The sequence below is a fragment of the Glycine max genome, chromosome 12 (assembly GCF_000004515.6).
Source record: "Glycine max cultivar Williams 82 chromosome 12, Glycine_max_v4.0, whole genome shotgun sequence".
Taxonomy (NCBI): Eukaryota; Viridiplantae; Streptophyta; class Magnoliopsida; order Fabales; family Fabaceae; genus Glycine; species Glycine max.
Genome location: NC_038248.2, coordinates 3760104 through 3772197, shown reverse-complemented (window position 1 = coordinate 3772197; position 12094 = coordinate 3760104). Strand labels below are relative to the sequence as shown.

The following is a 12094-nucleotide window of genomic DNA, read 5'->3' as shown; positions in this document are numbered from 1 at the left end:
AATATTTAGTGCAAAATTTGTGAAAAAAATGAAAGTAAAAATATAATCATGTTAAAGGTAAAATAATAGAGGTGCAAATTTTGTAAAAAAAATATATAAAAAAAATTATGAATAAAAAATGTAATTACGTTAAAGGTAAAAGGACATTAAGGACTCATATAATACTTTTATGTTAAAAATATATATTTATTATTTTCCAGGTCTATTTGGTAACTAAGAATGATAGAATATTTGTTGTCTGTGTGGCGCATCAATAATATGACTTTTTTTTAGTAATAAGATTAAATGATAATGTGTTTCTTCCGCTTTTTTTTATTATTTTTTATTGTCACTTGTGTTTTTTTATCTATTTAATATCAAGATCAAGATTTATTTTTAATTTAGTTTTTGAGAAAATCTTAAAAAATATTAATTAGGATGATTTTTGTCACCAAACAAAATACTTTATTATTTTTATATGTCTAATTAGGCATGCATTGCAAATATTTTTATGTGTGTTTTTTTTTCTTTTTCTTTTATGTTTTTGCGTATATGTGTTTCATGTAAATGACTCTCATCCACACAAAGGTAATTTTGTCTTTGTAAAAAACGAATTTGTATATTAAGTTTTTTCCAGGAATGTATAGGTGTGATTGTTCTTGTATTATCACATTTGTAAAGGGTAAAACATGCTTATTATTTGACATGCATTAATTTGCTATAGTTATTCTGTTTTTATTTTAGGTGTATGGCCTTTGTTGTTAAGGTAAAATACAAGTGTAAAAAATAATAAACTAATGTTATGTGACAAAATTCACCTTAAATCAATATATATATTTAATATTTTTTGGGGTGGTATGTATTTATTTGCTAATTTTTTGTCCATATAATGATTGCAAGTTGCAAACACCGAAAAAGCCCAACGGTCTGAAACTTGATTGGATTTTCAAAAGGGAAAGTTCTTTTTTCTTTAATCTTTATTGACTGTATGGTGACATTTTAGCCTGTAAGCCATCTTGCCCGGTGACTATGACGTTAACTTTGCTATGGTTTATTAAAGTTCAACAATTATATATATATATATATATATATATATATATATATATGAATGTGATAAAAGAAAGAGATTATTAAAATAATACTATTGTTTTGTTATTCCTTGTCCTTTAAGTAATGGTTGAGAATTAAAAGTAAAAAAAAAAAAATAGAATGAGAAAAATTTACCTTTTTCTTAGAATGAAAAGACAAAAGGCTTAAATTTTGAATTACATAGGAAATTGTGTTTTTTAAAATCGAATCTATCTCTTTGAGTTAAACAATTAAAAATAAAAATAACATGTTCCCTCTCTTTTTTGTTTTCTTTTCATTATAATAAAAGATTGACATTGCTAATATTTTTTTACTATGATATCTGATAATAAAATATTTATTAATTTCTTTAAAACCATAATAATTAAAAAAAAATAAAAAGGTACAAAAAATAATATGATTATATTTCAGGAAACAAAATACATTTAAGTCTTTTATGATTTATTGTTCTTCGTATTAGTATTACTCAACCACTCATGCAATTGTCATCTCCTCACACCATTGCACATCTCCCAATGTTGCATATATCGTCTTGCTTGTTACTAGTGTTCCATGTATAACTCACTCAATAAGTTTTAAGTCATTGTAAGCCCTTATGGGAGGTTAAATTAATGTTTAAGCAATTGACTCCAAACATCACCTCCAACAACACAATAGTCTTATCATAATAGGGTTTCCCGATAATAGGAATGTGTAGGAGACATGACACATCATCTAGTGTGATGGTAAGCTCCCATACGAAAATGTAAAATGAGTTAGTGTCCTTATGTCGCAACTAAGTAAATGCAAACAATATGACTTTATTTGCCATGTCATACTCTGTGTATATGAGGAACCAAACCTAAACTCCTCCACGTGCCTCTTTACAACCTAATTTGTAGGCATATATAGGATTTTTTGCATGATTAATAAGCTTAAATGTTGGCTTGCTTATTCCTTCCAGTGGTTGTGGGATAGTATGGTCCAAATATGACGTTAATACATAATGGTCTAAAAGACCTATTTTATAAGGAGGCCATGAAGTTCATGATCCCTTAACTAGGTTTGGCACCTATCCACTTTATGCCTCTAATGCAAGAGAAACCTTAGGCTCAACAATGCAATATAACTTTGTGTCGTTAGTCATGATAGCCTATTGCTCCTATAAATCTATCGTAGCTCTCTACCTACAAGATGTAGTTGTCTGCTCTTCCTTAAGGCCAACTCTACTCACGAGTTTGATATAATACACATGCTACATAATGAATCTACAAATCAACATATTGAAAGTGCATGGATTTCAATTCAATTCACATGTACACAACAAAAACAAGTTTCCCTCATATCTTTAAAATATGAAAAAAGATTTGAGCTCAAGATCTCATATTAAGCCAAGAGAGAGTTTGACTTTGACAAAAATAAGGACAATGAAAGCTTAACTTTGACATAGTAATGGAGAAAGTGAATGAAAGAAGGAGAAGGAATAAGGGGTAGGTTGCAACTGAGAAGGAGAAGGGAAGGGGGTGCAATAGAGGGGGATAATGGTAGGGGGTGGGGTGTTTTAAAGGTTTAGGGTTTAATAGGTGAAATGGTGGGGTATTTTTGGTCTTTTAAAAAATGAAAATTAAAATGGGGGTTAATAATAATTAGAGGTGCCAATAGTAATGCTTTTTTTGTGCTGCAGAAAATCAGTTGGGCCATTCTGACTGACCCAAAACGGTACTCAGAAAGTGTTGGCCCAGGCAAGCGGGTCCGCTAGACAGCGAACAGAACAATCGACGACCTCGTACAGAAATTGCAATTGGTCGAGGTCGAGGTTGAAGGTGAGAAATGAATTGAAACTACGATGGAAGTGTCTGCATCAGCATCGAAGAGGAGGAACAACATAGGGATAAAAAATTTGTTGCTTATTCTCTTATTCTTTCACTTTTCTTCCACAATCACTGCTATCAGGAAGGATGTTGGCTTTCAAATCATTCATCCATGCAAAACCACCGTTCAAGGAAGATACCTCCTCTCAGATGACAACGGTTGGGCACTCCTAAGAATTACCTTTTTTTTTTCTTGATTTATTTGTGATATTATTATTATTATTATATTCCATAAAGTTTGCTACCAATGTTCTATTATTGATTGATTGCATTGCTTTGTAGGTTGTGTGCGTAATGCTACGTCTGTTAACTCACGCTCTCGCTGCTGCCCTCAAAGAGGGGAGAAAGTCTCTTGTCAGTGAGTTTTTCTGTTTCCTAACTGATTTGAAGGGAACAATTGAACAAACAACAACCATGCCATTGGCATCTTAGATTGTGACTTTTGATTCTATTTGTAGTGGATGCAATCTTCTTTCACAATGTTGCAACTCTTATGAATATTGTGTTTCCTGCTGCTTCAATCCTGCTTTGGTAATGTCTTATATGATATTTCACTGTATTCTCTCTTTCCCCTTTTTGGGGGCATCATCCAATTGAACAAACCAAGGATCTTAGTGTGTGTTGGTTTAACGTAATTGAACAGATAAGTAAGGAACAAGTGGTGAAGATGAAGGTTGCCAAGCCTGCTACTGCAAGTAATGTTTTCTATCTCATTACCTTGCCATTTTGTTTGGGTGTAATGTAGAGTTGTATTTGGAGCCTTGGATTGACTAGCCTGGACATCTTAAAAATGAATGTGTTTCTGATGAGGATGTAAATGGAAGGCTTTAATAAGCATAAACAATGATATTTTCATCTTCCTCTTTGCTCTCCTGGTTTTGGCTAGGTTCTCCGTCTGCTGACTGGTTCTTAAGTGACCCAAAATCTCCTGAGCATGTTGTAGTAAGAATTTAACTTATTTGTTCTGACATACATCATTTGATTTTTTGGCAGGGACTTATTCAAGTGTTTTTGACTACTGTGCTGGGAGATGTTGTCATAGTTCTGAGAGCGTGGTGAGTATACTCCTGCATTCTAGCTATCCTGTTCTTGAAATTTTAACTTTTAGAAATGTACTTATATGATTACCTTTAATAACATACACTACCTCTCATTTACAAGGTTGCTTATGGCCTTATTCTATTAAAAAGAAAATCCCTTTCATGGCAACTGATTTTTGTCAGACTTGATTTAGAAGCTTTTCACATTAGTCTATTTCTAGGCATTGATTATGGAGTTGACTGTGTTCACTTACACTTATATAACAATCAGCACAACAGTTTATTTGGAGCATATTTTTTGTTTTTGTTCTTTGTTTTCTCTCACAATTACATGGGTATATGCCTGTATGGTCCCATTACCTTTTAGTATTTACCTCGTATAACGTCTTTCCTTAGATACACTAAAATGGATTATTTCAGAGATATTCAAGAGCATAGGAGCTCACATGCTTTTTAAAGTTTCGATGTATGAATTAAAGAACAAAATACCACCATGGACTGGTTCTTTTTAAAGAGGAATGTAGATATCTTGGTGCCTAATATCTTTATGTTTCCTAGCTGTTTAATATTTACAAATTACAATCAAGTAATGTTGTCCAATTTGGGAGTTTAGGTAAACTCATAGGGCCCTAGTAAACTTGAATTGTAAAGTTGTAAGTGTTTACATACTCAAAAATATTATTTAAAATCTTTCTCTATCAACAAAAAAGTAGTCTTAATAACCAAACATAATTATATAGTATATGCTTGATTAATATCGAAATTTCCAACTTTAAAACAAAGTAAATAAAAGAAATAAACTAAAAACAAGACTCAATACTATAATACTAGGCTCCACAGATACATTGTTTTGAAGTTTGGCCAAATAGAACAAAGTATTATTATCAGGTTTATATATCAAATACATTTTGTAAACAAAGGAAACTCAACTTTAAAACAAAGTAAATAAAAGAAATAAACTAAAAACAAGACTCAATACTATAATACTAGGCTCCACAGATACATTGTTTTGAAGTTTGGCCAAATAGAACAAAGTATTATTATCAGGTTTATATATCAAATACATTTTGTAAACAAAGGAAACTCAAGTATCCAATAAAATTGACTAAAACTGTGCATTTTGAGGTAAAAAATATGTGTAAGCTCAAACTTGTAAATTTATCAGTTGAATTGAGAGTTTAATGTTTTGTCAGTGTACATAAATTCATACAAGTTTGACAAAAGAAGTTTGCATGTGAGTTAGTTTGTTTTTGTAGCTTAGGATTGTAAGTTCATTAAGGTCCAAGAGTTAACTCAAGAGCTTGAAAAACATGCTTTCGATAAGTTGCTAATGTTTCTATCTTGGTGTGTAATTTTTCAGGTCCATGAAAATGCTTATATTAGTGACTTCCACCACTGCTTTTCTCTGCCTTCAAGTTCTTCTGGTAAGTCTGCAGAGGAAACTGTTGTATTAGTAATGCCTAGTAATTATGCTAAGTTCCTAATTGTATTTTGATCCACCAAGGTGCAGATTCTAAAACCTCACCAGTAAGTGATGCAGATAGCCTAGTAATAATTATAGCATCATAGGATTTTGCAGTTTGCCTAGACGATGGGAAATTGACGGTGAAATAATATTAGTTAACTAGTCTTTGATAGGCAAGAGCAGGCTACAAGCCTACAATCCATTTGAATGACATTGTACTTTGTATTCTAAAAGATGTTTAGATAAAACATGTTACAGTTGTGTTTTTGTTATAGACAGGTTGTGGTTTAGGACTTTTTGTTACCAATACTTTATGATTTTGTTCTATTTATCACTATTAAGATAAAATCTGTTCCTTTTCATGCATTGAAGCAGGGAAAAATAGTACTCTCACAGAAGCAAGACTGAGTGGCATCAATGTTGTTGTTGGGAGGTGAATTATTATTGAGATTGCTTCTTTCGCTGAGGCTGACATTTGCAGTTTCTTGCTATAGCATAGCAGTTGAACCTCTTATCACTTGTTTGACAGGCAAGGTGAATCATGTAATTCAGTTTGCAAATCAAGAGGATGATCATGTGTCCCAAATAAACTTGTGGTGCTTAATAATTGTGACATGTAAGTGATGCATTGAAATTATGTTCTAAATTCTGTTGCCAATGTATGTATTTCAATGGTACTCTGTGTAATTTATCCCCACTGTGCACAAGATGTCTAATTTTATTAATGTGCATGATTTTCATCACATATTTAGTTTTCTGTACTTCCTCTTTTTCGTTCCACCTTTATTGTTGCTTTGTTGCAAACTTACTTACCGGTTACCATGGATAATAATGTCTTGGCACAAAAAGCAATATTGAGTGAGGAACGAATATCATGCATGCTGATGATTATTCCTTTCCTTTTGATGTACTGATCTTATCAATTGGTCTTGACTATGTTGGCAGTATTCAGAAATATATGAGCTGCAAGGGATCTTGCTTGGCAAGTGTCGGAGCAGATCAACCCGCTGAAGTTGTTTATGATGCCCCAGTGCATCTGGTAATAGATATGATTTAACAAAAATAAAAGCATGTTAGATTCTAGAAACTGATGAGTACTGATTATCTAATAGGTGTTTTTCCCTATATAAATTGAATTAGATGATATGTGTCATAGAATCCCTTACTGATACTTGGTATTTGATGGGTTCTTTTAAACTGTGAATTTCATTTGGAACTGCTTGTGAGCTCCACCCTGTATATAACTCTTCAAAATAATATTCCTTTTACGTGTGGCACCCTCACGGAACCATTGTGAATTGGTGGTTTTAATTTCAAAACTCCATGTTGGAAGTGGTGTCCAGTTGGTCATCAATAAGCCATGAGAATGGTTCTAGTGGCTTGTAGCCTTTCATTTTATCTTCAAATGCCACTAATGACTAAAGTAGTAATAGGCTGGAAATTCTGAGTTTTAGATGGTCTCCAAAATTTTCATTTTTATTAAATGCTTATGCTTATTATGCAGTAATCTGCAATGTACCAAAATCTTTCTTTGAATTCTTCATCCATGGAAATTAGAGGATATGAACCTTTTAATTTTGTAGTTATCTGGAAATATGAGCGTGCCAATTAAAAGATTGGAATGTGTACGGCTGAAATATTCAGTTAGTTTGAACTTCTGCAAAGCTGATGTAATTGTATCAGGACATTTATAATTCGTATTTGCTTTGTTATTTTCAGAATCCAGGATCATGTTTGTACACTGAAACACAGTCTATACTTTCTTGTGATGGTTTACATCAGCACACAAGGAGACTGTGCCCCTGTGCATAATGTTAGCTGGGTAAGTCTTGGTTACTTTTGACATTGTTGAATTTTGTGTACATTATGTCAAACATCAAAATAGCTTTCTTTATTAGTTTGCTCTGGAAAAGATAAGAGATTTCTTCGGAACTAAAGTCAAGTTTGGAATGCTCTCTTTTGTAATGCTGAGTTGGGTGGCTAATTTTCTTGAGGTGGAAAAGTATCTAATTTTCGTGCTGCAATACAAAGTTCCGTTTTTTTTTTTTCGTTACATCTGATGTACTAGATTTCGTAGCACTAAAAAGGCTGGTTTCCAAGGAGGCAACTCTTGATTTGATGTACTGACCAAGGAGGCAACTCGTGTAAATCATAACCCTGGGAAACTATGTGCACCATCTATTGGCCCTTATGTTGTAAAATTTAGCTCATTATTATTCCTTTCCAAATTTTGAAATAACTCTTACATTAGTCTGTATTTGGAAGTTTTGGAGAGAATCTTACAGAGATAGAATAGTAGGGAAAGAAAAATAGGCCAAATGGCTTATAAACAGAGGTTGCTTTCCTCACTTTGATGCTTTATCATATTGATGCTTTGTAATTAGATAGTAATATAAAGTATCTTTTACATTGATAATGCCTATATTATTTATTCCTTATTTTAATATAAACTCATTATTTTTTTAAATGACTGAAAATATGGAGCAAATAATAAATGTTATTTTTTTAAAAAATAAAAATAAAGTTATTATCCTTTATCGCTCGCTCCAATTTGGTTATGAACAAAAAATCAGGGCGAACAATTTGTCTTTCCGTTTCTAAACTTAAGCTTCCTAACAATAATATTGCACACATTTACACAATATCTTCCACCTGTAATTTTTACCATCCTCTTTCTCTCGCGTCAATCACGCTGAAAAGCAAAAACTCAAAAGTAACTAGCAAATATTATTATTGTCCTATTAAATTTCGAGTGGAACAGTTAACATCACACGAGTTAAAAACCAACAAACAAGTGAACCTTCTGTTGATTTGTTTGTAAAACGCAGTCAGCCAAATTATAAAGACAGAAAATTCAAGAGCACATTGGCCCAAAAAAAAAAACAGATATAATGGAAAAAGAGCAAGAAGGTAAAAAAAGAAAAATGAAAAAAAAAAAATACAATGAAGTAACCACTTGCACAGTTGCACTGTTTGATAATAAATTAATACTAATTACTATATGTTTATCTTATACGTAAAATTTGACCTCCAAATTAAGGTACATCCTCTATGCACTTAGAAGCTATAGTCCGGTTTGAAGATCCTCTGACCCAATGTCTTTGACGAAGAACCATTATCTGTGATTGCCCCATTGTCCTTGTTCTCACCATCTTCTTCTTCTTCTTTGTCATCAACTACATCAAAAGCTGGGTGTTTGAGAACGTTATTAAGCAACTGTGTCCCTCTGAGAGCGTTTGTGAGAGGCAAATGCCCCTCTGGGGTGTCATCATTGAGCTCCCAGATGAACTCAGTGGGGAAGGACCTGTAGTTGTATTGCTCCATCTCAGTGTCAAGCTTCTTCATCCACCCAAGCTTGATGAAGAACTTGGTGAAGTCTCCGTTGGCCTTCTCCAGTAGCTTCTTCTGCACACTGTACCCGAATTTGCCGCCGCTGTGCTCCCTCCAGAGGGAGTCGATGGCCCTGAGGGCGCTCTCGGAGATGAACTTCACCTCCGAGAAGAAGACGTAGCCGCGCTTCTGTGCGGCTTCGCCAGCAAGCACGATGAGGAGACGACGCGTCTCCTCATCGGCCAGCTGAAAGTTATTGGTGGAGAGATGGTGGCGGAGGAGGTCGAAGGACGGGGTGGTTTGGGAGGTGGTGGAGGAAGGTGTGGTTTGAGAGATGGAATAGGTGATATATGAGTTTGAAGGAGTGTGCGAGAGAGTGATGTTGTGGTGTATGGGGGGTGTAGGGGGTTTGAGGAAAAGTGATGTGGGGGGTGGGGTGTCTGAGGGGTGGTGGCGTTTGGTGAGTGAACATTGGTGGTGTTGGATGGAGTAATGGAGAGAGTTAGTTGCCATTTTAGTTTGGAACATGAAAGAATAAGAGAAAGGGTAAAAGAAGAGTGTGTGCGTTGTGATGTGATTTGAAGGATTCTTTTTTTTTTTTTTTTGATATGGTGGTTCAAAGGCTTGCTTGGAAGGAGGAGGGGATAAGGAATGTGTGGGGTGGGACTGTGATGAGTTAATCAAAAGTAATATAATGAGAGTTTGTGATTGGCTGAATAAGGGTGAGGCTAGATCACTCTCTCTATCTGCACCTGTCTTTTCTCTCCCTCTCAGCATAATTAATTTCTTTAGTCCATGAAATAGACTCCTTTTTCTTTTCTTAGAAACTAAAATATGTGGCAGAATGGACTCCTTTTCTTTTATTTTCTTAAAAACAAGGAGAAGAAGAAACTAAAGAGAATGACACTTTTCTGGAAATTTCCATGTGCAAATTTGAGTTTGCCATGATTATACAAATAAGCCAAATGATGGACAATTACAGGGTAAATAAATGAATGGTATAAAATATGAAGGGTATAAACAAAATGGATTTCCCCCCCTTCTTTTTTGGTTTTGGCTCTTTCTGAACACACTTACATAATACACACCACACAATTGATTTTATGCTCAACACTGTTGTTGGCCGGTCATATTGATGAATATGTATAGTTTACATATTTCGGACGAAATTCATTTCTTTTATTAGTTTATGCGATGGCATTGGCTGGTGGTGACATAGTTGTTCACTTCTTTGTATGTGAGGGTGTCTTGGGTTGTGAGTAATAACATTACTCTGAACTAACTAGCAAATAAAGTAATGACATTTACATGGTGCTATGTACACAGCTTTTTCAACACTTGATATATTAACTTGACCTTATTATCACCCTTTGTTTTTCACACTTAATTTGCTATAAAATATTAGTTTGTCTAGTATAATAATCATACTGAGTGGAAAGTTAACACATTGTTTTGGCATGTAACTGGGATACTTTTAAGAAGTAGGGACTCTAGAAATGCATGGTCATTGATCAAAGTTTTATGATGTACATCCATCCAACCCAAACCCCATTTTTTGTTTTAGTCCAACTGGTACCACTTTAATATGGGTTGTTACTGGCCCCAACACAATTGTTATTGATTCCTATCATCTTTTGAAAATTTTAAAAATATTCTTCCTCATAATACACAATGGAAATATACTTTCGCTACATTAATGGGTGCCAAAAATATTATGCAACAGAATCATGGAATCGTGATTCTGTTGTACATTTTTTGCACCCCCTTTAGTTCAATGAAAGTCTCTTTCCATTGTGTAATTGAGTTTGCGGAAAAATGTAAAATATAATTTCGTTGTGCAAGTAGGAGTTAACAAAGAATATACAACGAAAAACATGATTTCGTTGTATAATGTACAACAAAATCATACTTTCATTGTATATTTTTTTTGTTTTTTTTTATTGTTTGACAGATAGAAATAATTAGATATTAATTGCATAGTTAGCAATCTAATAGAATCATGATTTCATTATGTTGAAATTTTTGTGACATAATGAAATAATGATTCCGTTGTGTTACAATTTCTATAACACAACTGAATCATTGTATCACACAAATTTTAACATAATAGGATTGTAATTTCGTCGTTTGTAAATTGTGTAACACAAAGGAATTATAATTCCATTGTGTTAAACACATTGTAGGTGGGAAAGAGTGGGTGCCAATATTGGAGGAAAGCAAATAAATGATATTTTGGTATTTGCGCATTAATGGTAGGGACTAATATCAATTTCCCTTGAACATTAGTGTCTTTCTGAACTCATTATCTTTTGGGGACATACTTCTTGCACTTCTCATTGCTTTTCGAAAAGTCTATTCCAGAAATTTGGGAATGAGCTTTCCATAAAACAATGAAAAGTGCAGAAAGCAAAATGGGAGTGCAGGAAACAACAGCATATCTTTTGGGTCTGGACAACCGTTGAGCCCAGACAAAAACATTTACAATTTATCAAGGGACAATTACTCACCTTTTTGTTTTTTTTCTCTTGGCACTTTCGTTTCTCTATATTGTTCCCCCCTCAAAAACAGCCCTTCTAAAAAAAAGTTTGAGAATGTATTAAATATATTTTGGAAAGTAAATTTCAAAAGTGTTCAAATTTTTAACACTAGTAAAAAATAATTTTCAGATGCTAACAACTACTGAATGAACCTGTGATCAGTATAGTTTATCTGTTTATGCATGTGTGCAAAAGTAGCGAGCGAGTGTTGTTGTAAATTCCCCATTTATACATCATACCAACACGTGAGGGAGACTCTTCGAGAGAGGCTCAATGCAATAACCTACTGCCACGCCAAAGTTCAATTTTTGTGACTTTCATCCTTGATCGTTGCTTGGTAAATGTATATGTGTGTTATTTTTATCATGTATGCCATGATGATCACATTATATTTATATGCAACATATGGGACTACGGCTTGGAAATTCACATGAGAGACATTGGACACCTACCTGACGAATAACATTAGGGAAGGTTGTACATATCAGAGGAGAAGGAAGATTCATAGCTACTTTTTTTATGTAACATTTGTACCCTTTTGTATTTGATAATATTTTACTATTCTTTTTAATTCTGTAATATTTGTCTCTCTTATTGTATTTATTCGATAATTTTAGTTGTCTCTGTCAAACAAAATATTAGTTGTATTTTTTTCACAACACCTATTATAACAATAAACTTAACAACAATACTCTTGAGAAGAAATTACTTTTAGAAATTAAATTTCGGAAGCATGTAAAATTTCATACTTCCAAAATTCAATTTTTGAAACGAAAAATCTAACCACTTATACAATAACATTGT

General features: G+C 33.4%; 2 protein-coding genes across 2 annotated transcripts; one reads left to right on the top strand and one right to left on the bottom strand.

Moving 5' to 3' along the window:
* The first annotated feature begins 2781 nt into the window (after positions 1-2781).
* Positions 2782-7839, top strand: LOC100798518 (uncharacterized). Its single transcript, XM_026124554.2, is given in 10 exon segments — positions 2782-3077; positions 3201-3276; positions 3377-3449; positions 3562-3613; positions 3912-3973; positions 5319-5382; positions 5799-5856; positions 5953-6039; positions 6369-6462; positions 7143-7839. Coding segments are annotated over 10 exon segments (843 nt in total). The 5' UTR covers positions 2782-2893; the 3' UTR covers positions 7236-7839.
* Positions 7840-8199: 360 nt separating this feature from the next.
* LOC100784051 (tetrapyrrole-binding protein, chloroplastic) lies at positions 8200-9281 on the bottom strand. The gene has a single exon (XM_003541122.5). It carries the CDS (start codon positions 9279-9281, stop codon positions 8481-8483), a length of 801 nt encoding a protein of 266 aa, XP_003541170.3. The 3' UTR covers positions 8200-8480.
* Between the last annotated feature and the right edge of the window lie 2813 nt (positions 9282-12094).